The 16,561-nt window shown below is 59.7% G+C and overlaps 2 protein-coding genes across 2 annotated transcripts; one reads left to right on the top strand and one right to left on the bottom strand.

Moving 5' to 3' along the window:
• Positions 1-1,458: 1,458 nt before the first annotated feature.
• Positions 1,459-4,551, bottom strand: SMIM35 (small integral membrane protein 35). The gene is made up of 4 exons (XM_049800919.1): positions 4,536-4,551; positions 2,132-2,248; positions 1,793-1,826; positions 1,459-1,564 (listed from the first exon to the last, which is right to left on the bottom strand). The coding sequence occupies exons 1-4, from the start codon at positions 4,549-4,551 to the stop codon at positions 1,459-1,461; spliced, it is 273 nt and encodes a 90-aa protein (XP_049656876.1).
• Positions 4,552-7,634: 3,083 nt separating this feature from the next.
• On the top strand, positions 7,635-16,417 carry TMPRSS4 (transmembrane serine protease 4). The gene is made up of 13 exons (XM_049800128.1): positions 7,635-7,739; positions 11,593-11,623; positions 11,704-11,817; positions 12,008-12,160; positions 12,268-12,397; positions 13,693-13,794; positions 13,921-13,958; positions 14,546-14,711; positions 15,006-15,172; positions 15,441-15,536; positions 15,642-15,781; positions 15,967-16,116; positions 16,406-16,417. The coding sequence occupies exons 1-13, from the start codon at positions 7,731-7,733 to the stop codon at positions 16,415-16,417; spliced, it is 1,308 nt and encodes a 435-aa protein (XP_049656085.1). The 5' UTR covers positions 7,635-7,730.
• The last annotated feature ends 144 nt before the right edge of the window (positions 16,418-16,561 follow it).

Below are 16,561 nucleotides of genomic sequence, written 5' to 3'. Positions count from 1 at the left end.
GGGAAGGAGAAGGGAGGGGGCTTGTGGCCAGCCAGCAGCTGCCTTGCAAGCCAGGGTGCAGACTGGGGCTCTCCGCTCCATCCTCACCGGCTTCCCTAGATGCAACTGCACAGTTTCCCGAGCTTCTCTTTGTTTTCCTTCTGAGCAAACAGTTTGCAAAGAAATGGTCCCAAAGCCCCCGTGCCTCACCAGCCCTCACGTGCCAGGCAGGGGCCCCTCTCCAAGGGCCGCAGCAGCTTTGCCAGGGCTGCTTTTGTGTTCCAGGTGCTTCCACGGCTGCTTGCTCTGCCGAGGCTGAAGGCGGCTGGCATGAGAAAGCCCACAGGGGCTTTCTGAGGTGTTTGCTTGCACCATCAGTGTGGAGGGCAAATTTCCACATTGGTCTAGATATTCAACCAAGGAGGGAAGTCTGAAGCAGTCTCATTTCCCTATGGCATTTTCCCCTGTTGCACAAAACCAGCTGTCCAGTTCTGTGGCTCATTGCTGTCCTTTTTAGCTGGTTTCCTGCACTCCCACTGCCCTGTTCACCAACAGCCTGGGCATGCAGCCAGCTGGTCCTGAGGACTGGGGTCTCTCTGAGCTGTGGGGGTCCGTGGGGAAGGTGTCTTTTCTCTTCAGGATGTGTGCTGAGGAAGCGTGGGATAAGGCAGCTCCTTCCTCCATCTCAAGCAAGGGGAGGTTGGGCCAGTGCACCAGCCTGGGGAGGTTGGGCCAGTGCACCAGCCTGGGGATGGCAGCCAACCTCAGGCACCTACCTGTGCTGCCTGTGGTCAGGGAGGGCCAGCAAGAGAAATGCACCTGCAGGGAGCAGCTGGAGAAGCTCTTCTGAAAACAGAAACTGCACTGTTACAATTTCAGTAGAAATCCAGCACATTCAGGGGCTGTTTTTTAAACAAGCAAGAACAGAGGAATTCCCCCATGGCCAGTTTTGGTTGCTCTTTCTGTTGATGCTAGAAGGTGGGTGTGAGGCAGCATGGGGAAGCGGTGCAGGGAGCACATGTACTCCAGCCCCAGCCCCCAGCTGCCTTCACCCCCAGCCACGTGTCCAGTCCCAGGGCAAGGACAGTGGGGCATGAGGAAGGAAATGCAAACCAAAGCCTGCACTGGGGGAGGGAAACAAAACCAGAGCCCAGGGAAAGCCCCTGATGCCCCACAGGCATGGGGAGGACTTTTGCAGAAAAAACCTTGGGACTATCCCAGGGAAAGCTGCAATGACCAGAGGCTACAAGGAAGCATGGAGGCTCTGGGGCACAGCAGTCCCGCCCAGCGCCTCGGCTTCCTGCAGAGGCACCCACTGCTGCAGCTGCCCCAAGCACCAGCTGCTCCCAGGCACCTTGGGGCAGCCGCACAGTGCTGCTGCTGTGGTGGGCTGCACTGGGGGATGTACATGGCTGGGGACCCGCTCATCCATCACCGGGCAGGGTGATGTCCTACCTGCACGCCAGCCTGGCTCCCGCCTCATGGCCCTCGGTCCTGGAAAGGCACATAGCTGCTCCCTGTCCTGCTCAGCAAGCCGCTGATGCTGAACGGTGGCACCAGCTCCACCGCCACTGACCCCAGCCCACTGCAGGGAAGGCAGAGATCTCAGTGAGCTGCCTGTCCCCCTGCCAGCCCACAGCGTGGGCACTGGCCCTGGACAGCCAGGACTCCCCAGGGCATCTGTCCCGGAGGGGCAGCACCTGCAAACAGCAGAGCTCAGTGGGTTTAGGGACTGATGAGTGTTTGTGACACCTCGGCACCATGCGAAGGGAACACCCAGCCCGACCCAGGTACCCCACACAGCCTCACTTACCAGGTATGGTAGAGGTTGAAGACAAAGTCAGGCCCTGGGGAAGTGGGAAGGAGAGATGTCAGAGCCATGTGGTGCCTTTGCTTTGCTGCAAGTCTGTGCGGCAACATAGGGATGGGCCGGACAGCCAGCGGGACAGCCAGCTGCACCGGGACATCACTGTGCATCCCCCTTCTTGGCCTCTGCATGCCTCCAGCTTACACCAGAGCCACCCTGCATGCCAGTTTCCCCAGCCCCCAGCAAACGTCAGGCATGCTCCCCATGCCCCGGGCCCTGCAGCCCTTTTCTTTTGAGCCCTCCCTGCCCTGCTGCTGCCTGTCCCCCTGCTCTGCCCGTACTCACGGCGCCAGCACTGGCCCCTCTGGTACCACCGGATGAAGGTGTAGCCAAAAAGCACCAGGATCAGCAAGGCCAGCCCGACACCTAAGACAACCCCAAGCACGTTGATGGGTTCTTGCCCTGTAAAGCAGAGGGAGAAGGGGCTCTGCAGTCAAATGGCTCTGGGAAGCTGTGGGTTCTGACCATCCCCCGGGGGCAACAGGACAGCTGTAGGGCTGGGATACGTCCCTCCACCCCATGCTGCCCTATGGCATGGAGGGACTACACTCCGTGAGGCTGTTGACCATTGTGGCACAGAGATTTTTGCTACCCCCAAAGCCCCATGCTGGAGACTTGTGATCTTGGTCGCACAGCCACAGCCTCTGCTGTCCCCCAGTGAGCCAGTGGACAGGATGGTAACCTGGGAAGGGAGCCCAGAGGGCAGTGGGGGTGACCCACTGCCCTCAGCCTAAACAGGAGGGGAATGGCTGTAAACAGGAGCCCACATTCCCCATAAGCAGGATCCCCTGCTATTCCTGCTCCCAGCCCTGCTGGGAGCTCAGCTGGACCCCAGGCAGCTTTTGGCTGTGCCCAGGGCCCATCGGATTGCACTGGGGGTGAGGAGCTGGCCGCCCTAACGATGCTTGTACCCCCACTCATGGTCCTGTGCCCACTCCTCCTCAGCTGCACAGGGAGCTGTTGGTGGTCAGCAGGGTTTAGCCATGCTATGTAGCTGGAATTTTGGCAGCAAAAGTGCAGGCAGAGCAGGGAGGTAGCAGAGCAGGGCTGGGGCTGAGGAGACACTTGCTGGCTGCCACCTTGCGCAGCTGGGCTGTCCTGTGGCTCTGGTACATCTTGCCAGCCATGCCCTGGCAGCACCCGGCTGAGCAGAGAAGAGCCAGAAGAGCAGCAAGGTGCCACAGCTGCAGCACTGGTGCTGGCTGTCCCAGTGCTCCCGCAGCCGCACAGTGCCATAACCCACTCTGTCCCCACAGCCGTCCCTGCGCAGCTGTGCGGGCCCATTTCTGGACAGGCAGTTCCCTCTAGAGGATGCATTTCTCAGGGCGAGCAGGTCCTGCTACAGGATGACAATGATACGCAGGAGCTCCGCACCCTCTCCATCCCTCCCATCCAACACTGCAGGGTCTGGCGAAGGCCAGCGCCAGCCAACACTCCCGACATTGTCAAGGGGACACCAAGGTGCCCAGGCACAGCCCAGCTGACGAGCAGCCATTTCTCTGCTGACCACAGGTTGCATGCTGCACAGAGGAAATCTCATGCAGTGTACAGCACAGGGCTGCGAATTACACCTCTCTGGTTGCTGCCAGCTTCTCCTTTCCCAGACCACTGTGCAAACACCATCCTGGACCCTTCTCCATTGTCACAGCCAGCTCCTGCACACCCGCCTGCACCCCAGCATCCCCTTCGACCCCGCCACGGGGCCTTCCTGACCAGCAAGCTGCCTGCTCAGTCCCAGTGTGGCCCATTAGCAAAACACAGGCAGGGGTGGTGGTGGGACAGCTCTGGGGGCTGCTGTGCCCAGAAGGGGACAGCAGGGTTTGGCCACTGCCCCAGTGCACGGTCAGCACCGCAGCACTCCCCTGCCTGCACAGAGAGCTTGGGGCAGGTGCCTGGCACAGAGACTGGGTGCTGTGCCTTGCAGCATCAGGAGTGAGGTGGCAGCGGAAAAGAATGACCTAACAGCAGCTAAATTTAGACAGATGCCGGTGGGGTGAGAACATTTCCCCTGTGGTCACAGTGTTTACATAGTGAGCAAGGTCCCAGGTCATCCTGCAACCCACAGCACTTGCTCTACCTGATGGAATCCGGCAATCAACCCGGGGAGCTGCAGAGCATCTCGCTGCCAGCTTCCAAGTTGTGCTTGGAAGATGAGCAGGACCAGCCTGCCCTTCCCTTCTGCTGCGCCCCCATGGCAGGGCTCAGGAGGCCAGGATACATGGGCAGCCAATGCGCCCTGCTTCTGCTGGGCCAGGGGTGAGCTGGGAGCCCTGGGACCCCAGGCCCCGGCATGGACCAATGCGGGTGAGGTCAGGGAGTCTGCTGCAGGAGTGACTCATGCAGCAGGAGCTGCGGGACAGGAGGAGCATGGTGCAATAGCCTCCCTGAATCAGCCGGCTGCCGAAACTGCCCTCTCACCATGCCTGCTGCTGGTGGGAGGGCGACAGCTTCATGCCTGGGCCCTGCCCTGTGCCGTGCGTGGGAGGCGCTCCCTGCCCTGACACCCTCGGGAGCAGATGTCCTCACATCCCAGTGAGATGCCTCTGAGCAGCACTGCTTGAGGTAGAGCCACACCAGCAGCTGAGCTCCACAGACAGCAGAGGGGAGGGGAAGGTTACCAAGCCGTTGCCCATGCCATAAAACATCCCCACCTCTGCCCCACAAAGGAAGAAAAAGGCCACCTGCTCACCTGCCTGGGAGTCCATCGCCCAGCACCGTGCCGCAGGAGCTGCTCACAGCTAGCCCCAGCTAGGAGCTGCTGCAGCAGCGGTGAGCGCTGCGCCTGGCATGTCCTGCCCGTCCCCTCCTCTCCCGGTGACACAGCCGCCTCACCGCCTGTCCTGCAGCAAGGCCGGGCACCGCTCCTCGCCCACCGGTTCAACTGGTTCCCAGGGGAGAAAGCAGAGGAGCTCCAGCAGACGTAACTGCTCATGCGATGGACAGCACATTGCCTGAGCCCCAGCCCACAATGGCTGCTCCCAGCCCAGCCCAGCCTCCCCACCTGCTTGGGGAAGGCATGATGCCTGTACACAAGGGCAGCTCTGCCCTCCCGCTGCTGGCAGGGACAGGCAGCCAGGCAGAGGTTGAACTGGTAGCGCTGGAAGCCCAATGGGCAGGGATGCCCTGGACACAGGGGTGTCCAGCCCTGGCAAGGTGCCCAAATGGCTGTGTCCTCCTCCTGGCATAGAGCAGCAGCTGGGAGCGGGGCAGGGAGGGTCCCACACAGAGCCCGGGCTTGGGCGTTTGGGGGACACCTGCAAAGGTTAGGGCCCTGTGCAGGGCGAGGGCACCCACAGGGAGGGCAGGACCCCAGGGTGACAGGACGTTCCCCACCAGCTGCCCCCAGTCACAGGCACCTCCTGGTATGGCACACTTATTGCTGTATTTGATCATCTTCTCAAAGCCCTGAGCCCCAGGGTTTGGTGGCAATCACTGCCTGCTTGCAGAAAGAGGGGGAAACCATCTCCCGTGGCTGCAGGTAGAAGGTAACAAACAGGGATAACAATTAACAGCTTGGAAACTTGGGCAGCCAGGGCAAAATCCCTCCCCCCTTTGCATGTGCTTTGCCAGGCGCAGCCTCTGACTATGCCATGCCCCAGTGCAAGTAGCGCAAGGCGGCCAGGGCAGGAGCCAAGCCCCTGAGCAGCCCTCCCTGGGAGCGAGCACCAAAACCCAGGGGTGATGCCTCGGACTCGTGGGGATGCTGGCCTGGATGCGGAGGGGATGATGTGCACCACAGACCCCGAGGCCCTGGCAGCGTCCAGCTCAGACAGAAGGGCCTGGACTGCTCCTTGCCAGGCAGCGGAGAGGAAAGGGTCAGGGTGCGCGTCCATGTGGTTCGGAGAGGCTGGCGGCTGTGCAGAGCCCTGGTCCAGCCCTGCCTGACCTCTGCCTGACCCCAGATGGAGCCGGGGTGCCCGGAAGCTTGCGTCATGCCAGGGCTCCATGCGCAAGAGGCCAGGGAAGGGTGATGGGCTGGAAATGCAGCCGCACTCCAGGAAGCAAAGCCCCGAAGGCAAGTGGAACTGTGACATAACACCTGCAAACCTCAGTTGCTTCCTCAAAACCCTTACTCAAGCTCAAAGGAGGAAGGGCTGCTCCCCACCTTGCCACCTCCCACCCCACAGATGCTCCCGGGCTGCTCTCCCTTCCACGGCAGCGGGTCCAGGCCGTGGGGTGTGTGGGGCTTGCACTGGGGTGCTTTGGGAAGGCTGCCCACACCTCAAGGAGGTCTCTGTGGCACAGCACAGGGCTGCAGCTGTGCCGGTGGTGCTGGATGCATGGGACCGCTCCAGAACCTCTCCCTAGCAGCACCCATCTCTTGAGCTGCTTCTGTTTTTAAGCCACAGTCTGTTCCCTGACAAGGGACAGGCATGCCCAGACTGGACAGGAGAGCTTGCTCCACTGTGCTGCAGTTCACGCTGCATCAGATGCCCATGCAGCCATTTGCCTGTGCTGCCCCAGCCAGGGCCCACAGTGGCACGTCAGGGACGCAAGCCCTCTGCCCAGCTCCCCGCTGTCACATGCAGCCCCTTAAACCAGTTTGGAAGCTGAAAGTTCCTGGAGTAGCGCAGGGCACCCTCCTGCACAAAGCATGCGGCTGGACCCACCGGCTGCTGCTCTCCACCCTCCATGCCACAGTCTCTGGGCATTGCATGGACCGTGCAGGCAGGAGCCAAGACCCCTCACACCTCCCGAGGGGACAGGATCCTCACCAGTGAGTGTGGGGTGTGCCCTTACCTGCAGAGCCACATGCAGATGCCAGGATTCCTGGTCAGGCCCTCCCCAGCGCAGGCAGGGTCCCTGCTGCAGCAGGGGTGAGCTGGCACAGCGACGGCACGGCTCCCTGGCCGAGGAGCTGCAGATCCGGGACACTCTGCTGTCTCCCCACTGGCACGGTGCACACACCTGGCAGCAGCAGCTCTCCCTGACCGTTGGGAAAGCTTGATTACAAAAGGAGGAGAGGGTAATTAGCTGCTTGGCAAATCCTGCACACCCACCACTTCCAGCATGAGTCTGCTCAAGGCCAGGCTTTCCAGCCAGCTACCAGCGGGGCTGACCGCAGCCCGCAGACTCCCTGACCCCAGCCAGCTCCCTGCACCAGCCTTTGCCCAGCTGGAGCAAGCGGCTCCCACACACCAAAACCTAAATGCCCATCCTGCCTGGCAGTGCTGCCAGCAGCAGGCTAAAGCAAGCCACTCTGCATCCCAGAGTGGTTATTCCTGGTAACCAGAGGTAACCTGCCATGGGCATCCGCTCGCTTTCCTTTTAACTTCACTCTGGCCCTGCCAGGCACACCTGCCAGCCGTGACCTGGGACTGCGCAGGGACACACAGACCAAGTGACCCGAGAGACAGGAGCATATAATGGCCTGGTATCCTCATGAATAAACTCTTCTCCTTTTCTCCTCCACCTACTAAAACCTCTGTTTAAAAACAACTCAATGCAACGTGGGAAAGACGGACAAAGAGCGGGATGGCTGTGGCTCCTCTTATCATCAGGAGAGGAGCAGGAAAAATCCTGCTCTGTCAGTCAGTTGGCTCTTGATAAGCTATTTTGTGACAGCAACTCTGCAGGTGAGTCACCCTCCAGTGGGAGATGCTCAGGAGATTATTGCAGGTGATGGTGCTGCTGATAAACCGGTGTTATATTACAATACAAATCACAATTCCTGTTTCACAACTCCTGTTGTGGGTTTTAAGGAGTGCTTGGGCGATCCTGCCCCAGTGTTAGTACAGCGCTGGCAGAGCAGCTCAGGCACAGGGGTGGCGGAAGCATTGCCGGCCTGGGCTCCTGGGGCATTGGGGCATCCACAGCCTCCCTGCATCCCAGACTGGAGGATCTTTGCTGAGCTTCTGCAGGCGGAAGACCACATCAGAGCTGGATGAACATGGTGAGTTACCAACAGCTTTGCCCACCGCTTTGCCCGCTCCCTGCATGTCAGCCTCCAGCCCCTCGCTCCAGGAGCGAGCAGCCGCACCCCACACACCCCGCGGCTGGCTGCACTTGCAGCCCAGGTCTGCCAGGAGTGGTTTACCGGTGACGAGGCAGCCCAGGCTCAAAAGAGCTGCTGCTCCCTGACCCTAGCCCCCAACGGCATCCAGGCAGGGAATAATTTTACCCATCTCTCTCAGCACCCTGCCGTGGCTGTTGGATACGGTGCTTGGCTATCCCCACAAGGTCTCACTCCCACATTTCTCTGTGGCTTGCCTTGGCCATCTCCCAGACTGGGAAGCAGACAAGGCAGGCAGGGCATCTCACAAGTCTGCTCACCAAGGACACATGCCCTTCTGGAGCATCTTGTCCCATCCCTGTCCCCCGGAGAAGGCGCTGGTTCTTAGGCAATGCCTGGGCAAGAGCCCGGCACCCCTGCCTCTCTACACAGCTCACAACATGGGACTGCCCAGCCCCTCTGCTCAGCACAAGGGACGTGCTCAGCTCAGCTTCCTTCATTCAGTGCCTTTTGCAAGCAAAGCCATGGCCACCAAACCCTAGCCTGGCACGCAGTCCCTCCCTAGGAGGAAAAGGCTTCTGTAAAAGAGGGCAGTCGCATATTGCCCAGTTCGCTGTAAAACCCTCCACCAGCGATACACTGGGACATCATCCCCTCTGGGGTGGGGAACTCACCCACCATGGTGGGGAACTACACACATCCATGGGTTAAACCCCCTGCAGCCAAGGAGTTAGCCCCAGATCTAAGCACCCTTTGAAGGTGGGGTCTGCACAGGAACATCCTACCTTCCCTCATTCATGAGCAGCCAGCACAGCTATTTGGTGCACAACAGAGCCTTTCAGCCACACACCGCGGAGGGCAAACGGCAAGAGTCCGCCTGCACCCCAGCTGCCTGAGCCTGCTCAGATAGTGCGGGTGCAGAAGTTCATCGGGAGTCCACGGTTCGTGGGCTGACATTTGCACAGCTGGAGTGCAGACTGGCCAGAGTGGCATTAGTGTGCTTCCAGAGAATACAGCAAGGGAGTTCAATTAGTTACGGTAGCCTTGAGTTATCCAGGAAATCATGTGCTTCCACTCCACAAAGGAGCTGGCACAGCTCTTGTCTTGCTTTGAGCTTAACCAGTGCAGCTCTTGCTCGTAGTGTGGTTTGGAAAGCAAGTGGGCAGTCATGGAGAGGCAGCCCCTGGGGCAGCTCCAAGCTGTGAATCTGTTTGAAACAGAGGAAGTTTGTGGACTGGAGAATATGAAAAAAAAACCCAAAACCCAACAATGGGCAATACCTTCTCTGTGTGGGAAAGTGGCCAGCACCACAGCATCATCCCTTCCACCTGCGTCTGCACAAGACCTGACCAGGGTTGTCAGAAAGGAGCCCAACACCAGACGACATGATGGGCACAAGTACGGGCAGCTTACTGGCAGGCAGAGGCAGCTGCGGTGCCCCCCAGCCACAGAGCCCCCCCCCATGCTGCAGAGCCTGGAAGAGCCGATGGGGCCCTGGGACTGTTCCTGCAGGGAACCGTTAGGATCCCATTATCCAGGTCATGCCCAGCCCAGGCCCACGGTTACACAAGAGGTCAGCATGAGGACGGACTGGCCCCACGTGCCCTCAACTGGCGGCGTTTGGGAGTAAGCCGAACCGGCATTACAAAATTCCCAGGGCTCCTGCAGGCACCAGATGCTGCAGATAAGCAGCTCTGAAAGGACGGCCAAGATGGGAAGTCCAGGAGACATGTTCCTCTTCCCACCCTGCCCTCCTGCTCCCAGCAGGTCCCTGACTCCCTGCTACCAGGACCCAGGCCCCGGGCCCCCAGGAGCTGAGCTGGGATCCCCTGGTAGCACTGCAGTGCCCTGGTGGGAGCCAAAAAGACCTGAGGGGCTACGCAGAGCCCATCCAGCAGCCAGGCGCTCGCCATGACTTGCCCATGCTCAGCATCAGTGCCAGACGATCTCAGCTGTTCAGAGGAAGGTCCCTGGCATTCCCTCAAAAGAGCCAGACAGCTGCATGCTGGGGCACAGCTGCATGCCCACAGCACTGGGCAGGATCTGGTCCTCCCCTGCACAGGTCACTTCTTGTTCCCGGGCAGGCGAGCAGCCGAAACTGGTAGCCCAAGCCATGCGGCAGGGCCACAATGGGGAGGCAACGTTTCCTGGCTGGGCGAGGGGCAGTGACGGCTGAGCTAGCAGCACATTAAATCCAAGCTATCTTTGTGTATTAACCCACAAATAATGGCTTGGCACTCGCCTGTAAAATCCTGCTGATAGAGTCTTTGTGCATGGCTAAACATGCCCAAACACAGTGACCTGGAGAGGGAGAGCTCCGCCACTCCCTCCTACCAGCCTCGGGCTGGAGCACAGCCCCTTTACAGCCTTACCACGTTCCCGGTCTCGCTGCACCGCTGTTCTTCAGAGCCCCAAACTCCGAGCTCTGAGATTGCCCAGGGGCCTCTGCTCTCGTTTGAGACAACAAATGAAATCATCTCCAGCTCTCTGCTGCCCAGGAAAAGCGTGCTGCTCCTGATGCTCAGCACCCAAATGAGCAAAGGCTTCTAAATCCCAAACTCTCCTGGATCTATGGGTTTATTGCAGTGTTTTTAATCTTCCTTACCTCTGTTCATGCTGGGTACGGGCCCTGCAAAAAAGCTCATCTTACCTGTTGTGGTAGGGTCCAGAAGCAAATGCAAAGGAAAAGCGCCCGCCTGGGGCTGGAAGGGCGTTCAAGGGAAAAGCAAGCGTGCTGCTTTCCACAGCCTCAGCAGGGCAGGAGCACACTTTCAAACTGCAAGCTGCCAGAAAGCAGCTCTCAATAGCGTGGCACAAGCAGGGCTGCAGAACAGGGCAAGAGAAACATACAGTCTCCACCTGAACCCCCCGCAAAGGGGCTCTGATCTTTGCCCATCACCAACCCGCCCACCGAGGACAGGAGCGGCTCCTTCAGCAACGGCTGCCTGGTGCTGCTGACGGGACCCTTCCTACTGCAGTTGGATACCTCTTGTATGAGAAGCTATTACAGGAAAATAATTTCGAGGAGATCAAGTGGGATCAATGCCTTATTCATCACTCGCTCCATTGCTGACTGCAGCCAGGGCTGTGTTTACGTGTGTCCTAGCAGCAGCACAGCCCTCCCTCCCCACCCCGAGAGCACCCGTTCCCATGGGCCGGGGTGGTTTCTCCAGCGGCTCCGACAGTTTGTCGGGGAGGACTCAGGCTGTGCTGCTCAGTTTCTGACCCCACGCTGGGCCAGCCAAAGAATAACCCCCATCGTGACATGTCCAGGTGGCACAGCCCTGTGGGCCCATGTATTTTGACTCTTGGCACATCAGAAAGTGCCTCTTTCATAACACCTATGACTTCTTAAGCCTCTAGTGCATTAAAGGCACTATCTTTGTAACATTAATAGCCAGTTACTGGAATTGCACAAGTGGCATCCATGGGAACACCACAGCCAGAGATCCCTGGTGACAGTAGAGCCAAACGCTGTTGCACTGGGATGTGCCATCCCCGTCCGCAGCAGCTCTAAAGCAACCTCAGCTGTGGGTTGGGGCAGTTTCCCTGCCCATCGTCCTGGTGGGCCTCGAGCAAGCCCAAGAGACAGCAGCCTCTGTGCCTGCCCAGGCTTAGCTGATCCTCTGCCTTCTCTGGGCTGCCCTCCCCAGGGCAGCTGATCACATTAGGGATCCCACGTTAGGCATGGGGATTGCCAGCTAGCCAAGCTGCTATGGACCCTTTCCGCCTGCCGACTTGCTTTTTGGCCGAAGGTTCGGCTCAGTAACTGTTTTTCCCCTCTGGTTTGCAGGATTTAGCCTCCGAGCGACTGAATGGCAGAGGTAATGCCCACAGGAGCTGGGGGCGTGGGTACTGCCAGGCTGGGCCTGGCGATGCGGGGCCACGCTCCTCTGTGTCACAGGTCCCAGCACAAGACGCAAAGCCTCCACGGCTCTGGAGTCCTTCAAGCGGATTGGCATTCCCATCCTGGCAGCAGTGTTCAGCCTCGCCTGCCTGGTTATGGTCGGGTTCTTGAGTATGGCTCCCGCCCTCCTCTCCCCCTTCCTCCTGCCACTGCTGGGCATGGCCACGGCTTGGCAAATGCAGCTCTGGACGCAGGGCTCAGCCGGGACTGGCTCTGCCACCTTCTTGCTGAGCCCCCCAAGGCAAGCCCTGAGCCTGCCCAGCAGCACGAGCTCAGCACTAAGCTCCCCCTTTCCCTCTAGTCAAGGTTTACCTGGACTACCACTACTTCTTCTGCAAACAGCCCCTGAAGCTGGTGCTGCTGCAGCAGGTGTGTGATGGGCAAACGGACTGTCTGCAGGGCGAGGACGAGGCCAGCTGTCCCCAGTGGGTCCCTGAGGGGCCACCAGCTGGGGGTGAGTCCAGGACACCCTGCCAGCATTCTGGAGGGGCTGGGCTGCTGCAGCAAGCCTCCGCCTGCTGAAGTCACCTGCAACAAAGCTGACTCTGTGTCTGTCTCCAGCCCGTGTTTCCAAAGACAGATCCATCCTGCAGGTGCTTAACAGAAACACTGGAGCCTGGTCCTGCATCTGCCACGACCACTTCAACCTGGTGCTGGCAAAAGCAGCCTGTGAGCAAATGGGCTATAGGAGGTACAAGGCTGCTTTCTCCACACCTCTCTTGCCCATTTTATCTATCCTTCTCCCACAAAACCTCTTTTTGAGTGGGGCTCTTTACTTACAAAGCACTCGAAGCTCTCCACTAATGGTTTTGGTCCATCCCTGCCACACAGAGCCCTCTGTGCGTCCCTAGGAGTCAGCTAGTCTCTGTGCTAGAAGCCCTGGCAGCTTCTCACATAAGCACAGTACCGTGCCCAGCATCCTCTGCTCCGTCCCCAGCCCGCGGGCACCCTGCCTGGCTCCTACCCCTCACCTCACCCCCACCTACTCACAGGCACCCATGCAGCAGGGCTGCCCTGCAGCTCGCAACAGCATGCACTCTCCTCACCAGAGCACTGCACTCCCCCTTCAAAGGCCCAGGAGAGCAGCAGTTGGGTGGGCGGTGTGGGTGCTGAGTGGGGGGGGTGGGTGATGCACAGCTATGGGCAGGGCTGGGTCCTTGCAGCTGGGATGAAGCTCCATGTCACTCACCTGTGTCCACCTCGTGCACTGCCCTGAGCTAGTAGCAAGTTTGTAGTGCTGCATTCAGCTACAGCTGGTTAAAGCCGAGATTTGAGGAAATAGAGTGCTAGCCCTGTGTGTTTGGTGTCAGCCCTGGATTAAGGCAGAGTTTGAGTTAAGTTAGGGGTATACTAGGGACAAGATAGGTTCTGGTGTTTGAGCCCCTCTAGGAGCCTAGAGTGAGCCCAAGATGGTATTTCCAGTTCCAACAAATCAGGGACAGATGCTTTGAGTTCCAGGCCACAAATATCACAAGAGGTAACCGCAGGGACACCCCTGAGGTCCCCTGGGAGCTACCTGCCCCATGCCTCCCCGAAGAGCAGGGAGTAGCTTCCCTTCCTTCAATACGCTCCTGTCCCTGGTCCTGGCCTCAGTGGCCAGTCCCCCCTTCCTGCACCCAACCCTCAGGGCTGTGGTGCTTCTGGCATCCCTGTGTCCCTGCCCCACGGAACCCCCTTTTTCCTATGGGGTCTTTCTCTTGCTCATTGACACAGGGTTGACGTTCCCTTCCTAAACTCCTGCTTCCTCCCTATCTCAGCAGCTCTTTGTCGGGGCTGCAGGCAAACATTTAAGACCTACTCATAAAGCTTCAGTCCCTCAAGTTTTGGAACCGGGTTATACCATCCTTGGCTCAGTCTGAGCCAGAACCTCCGAGTGTCCTGGCTTCTGGAGATGCTTGGGCACCAATGCCTGTCCTCTTCCAGCACCGGTGCCCCACTGGTAGCATACCTGGGACTTGCTGACCTGTGTCCCCCCATGTGTTTCAGCACGCCCACTTTCTGGCCAGTGGAGGCAGACGCAGGGCAGCCCCTGCCTCCCCGTGAACTCGTGCTGAGCAACGGCAGCCTCCAGATGCCCGACCCGGGCAGGTGAGCAGTGGGGCCTGTGCAGAGGCGGCTGCCATGCCCCTCGCCCTGAGTGGGCGCCTGCTGTGCCTGGCTCCGGAGCCAGAGCCTCTCCTCTGCCAAATCCAGCCCTTTTCCTCCCTCTTCCAGGAAATGCTTCTCTGGATCGGTTGTTTCGCTCTTTTGTTCCAGTAAGTATAGAGATGCTGTTTGCACCTTGCAGGCCTCATCCTGCTCCAGGTCCTCATTCCTGGCACGGCCTCATGTGCTGCTGCGCTGCGGCTGCAAGAGCTCAGCTCCAGCCCAAGTCCTGGCCCTCCCCGGTTCCCGCACTGTTTGCATGAGAAAAGTTGGACTTAATTAGTACTAGCCTTATTCCTAAGCCAGTATAAACCTCCCAGAAACGAAACACCTACAAGAGGCTTGACCAGATGCCTGGATGGGTTTACTTTTACTGATGAATTACCCTGATTAAACTAATCTGCTTGGTGGGCTGGAGAAGGCAAGGAACGGACGAACCAATTTCAGCAAGCCCAGGGATGATGCGCAAACAGAGAACAAAAGGGGTGTGTGCCAAGTGTCCCACAAAGGGGTGACCCAGGCAGTGTCACGGGGTGAGGGGGAGGCACCTGGGCCACAGTCCCTTCCCTGGGAGGTGCAGGACCCTCCGTCCCCGCTCACCCCCAAGGATGGAGGAGGGCAGAGCGGGTGCTCTTTCTCTCCCACTGCCACAGCTAACGTGTTGCTTTGTCGCTGCTCCACCGTCACCGCTGGGCAAAAGACTGCGGGGAGAGCATCAGGACTCCGCGTGTGCTGGGTGGGAGTCCGGCCGCCATCGAGGCTTGGCCGTGGCAGGTCAGCTTGCAGTACAGGAAGGAGCACATCTGCGGGGGCAGCATCATCGACCCCAGCTGGATCCTGACAGCAGCGCACTGCTTCAAGTGAGTTGGCGACCTCCCCGCCGCAGTACACTGGTCAGCCGGCACCAACATGTCAGGGCTGGGCCAACTCCTCGAGGCCAGGCTGGGTCCCTCAGGGTTTAAGCTACATGTTGCTTAAGTGTCCTGTAATTAACACATCTGTGCAGGGCTTTGCGCAGGTCTTTGTGCCCCTTGGGCCAATGCAGCTGACCGACGCTGAGTGGGGCAGCATGCAGGCAGGGCTTTGCTGCATGTCCCCACAGCAGGCTCATGGACAGGAAACAAGGGAGCAGTAAGAGGCATGTCTGTGCACAGGAACAACCCCGTCATTCAGAGTTGGCGCGTGAAGGCCGGCTCCGACCTCCTCTCAGGCACCATCACCCTCCCTGTGGAGAAGGTCTTCCTGGCTGAGGCGACACCTGCGTCTCCCAAGGACAATGACATTGCCCTGGTGAAGCTGCAGTCTCCTCTGCATGTCTCAGGTGAGATGTGGCACACGCCTCACAGCAAGAGTCCCAAGTGTCTTCTGACAGCACCGAGAAGCAGGCTAGGAGGGCGATGACCCCATGTGGCAGTGCTCAGTGGGCACCGAGCAGCAGCGCGGAGTGGGCTGCATGCAAGCGGTGCCTTACCAAGAGTGCAGCGGGGAGCTGGGTGCCCGGCCGGCTCGTGGGCCCAGCCAGTCCTGGCATGAGCACCTTCCCCGCAAACCTCCCCAGACATCTCCTGCACTTCACCTCTCCTTCCCAGACAGCAGCAAGCCCATCTGCTTGCCCTATTTTGACGAGGAGCTGGCGCCGGGCACGTCCCTGTGGGTGATAGGCTGGGGCTACACACAGGAGCACGGTGAGCGGGACAGCGTGGAGGCGAGCAGGAGGAGCCGGGCTGGTGGAGTCCCTGCTTGCCCGGGGCTGCTGGGGGGGCCCCTCTGAGCGGCCATGTTTGGTGCAGGCAAACTGTCAGAGACCCTGCAGCAGGCGGAGGTGAAACTCATAGATGCAGAGAGCTGCAACCTGGTCGCCTACCACGGGGAGGTCACCGAGAAGATGCTATGTGCCGGCTTGCCCCAAGGAGGGGTGGACACCTGCCAGGTGGGGGGTGCTGGGTCCAGAAAGAGGGGGTGGGCTGGTCTGCAGCTATCAATGAAACAGCCCCTTTCAGGGAAGAGCTGTGCTCCTGGGAAACGGCTACGAGCCGCAGCTGTGACCACCAGTGCCCGCCACGCTGGGGACTGGGGGGGTCCTCAGCACCCACTCAGCCGGTTTATTCTTCACAGGGGGACAGCGGTGGGCCCCTGCTGTACTCAAGCAGGCACTGGCAGGTGGTGGGCATTGTCAGCTGGGGCCAGGGCTGCGGGACCCCCAGCTCGCCCGGCGTCTACACCAGCGTCCGCGCCTACCTCAACTGGATCTACACCGTCTGGAGGGTCAGTGCCGTACTGCCGACACCGCTGCAGTGACACCCATGGCTGCTCTGTCGCGCAGGTTTTGGGGGGTGGTGGGGAAGGGCCAGGGCCTCCGTGGCAGTTCTGCACAGTGGGGAACCACACTGTTGCTTCAGGACAGGCTGCGGGGACAGGGCTGTGGGCAACCAGCCCCCTTCAGCTCTGCGCGGGAGCCCAGCCAGCTCCTTAAGGATGCAACTCCGTTTGTCTCCTGGTTGCCGCTGCCCTTCAAAGCTTGCAGTTTCTTCTCTCCCTCCCTCTCTCCTTCCAGTCAGAGCTCTGAGACCAGCCGGGACAGGCCCCTCCTCTCTCCCCAAGCCTCCCTCCCCACGCACTTGGCTGTCTTGGCTCCAGCAGTAGCTGGGAAATGGATCTCCAGCCACAGAAGGTGAGCGGTGCCTCCCAAACCCTCACTGGCAGGCTGTGA

Source organism: Accipiter gentilis, chromosome 5 (assembly GCF_929443795.1).
Source record: "Accipiter gentilis chromosome 5, bAccGen1.1, whole genome shotgun sequence".
Taxonomy (NCBI): Eukaryota; Metazoa; Chordata; class Aves; order Accipitriformes; family Accipitridae; genus Astur; species Astur gentilis.
The sequence above is the reverse complement of the archived record's forward strand: the minus strand, read 5'-3'. Positions and strand labels throughout refer to the sequence as shown.

Coding starts and splice junctions, on each gene's coding strand:
- SMIM35 (XM_049800919.1), bottom strand. Junction 1,827..2,131: donor GAGGGGCCAGTGCTGGCGCC/GTGAGTACGGGC, acceptor CCACTTCCCCAG/GGCCTGACTTTGTCTTCAAC. Junction 1,565..1,792: donor TTCAACCTCTACCATACCTG/GTAAGTGAGGCT, acceptor CCTTCCCTGCAG/TGGGCTGGGGTCAGTGGCGG.
- TMPRSS4 (XM_049800128.1), top strand. Junction 12,161..12,267: donor TGAGGGGCCACCAGCTGGGG/GTGAGTCCAGGA, acceptor GTCTGTCTCCAG/CCCGTGTTTCCAAAGACAGA. Junction 13,795..13,920: donor CAGATGCCCGACCCGGGCAG/GTGAGCAGTGGG, acceptor TCCCTCTTCCAG/GAAATGCTTCTCTGGATCGG.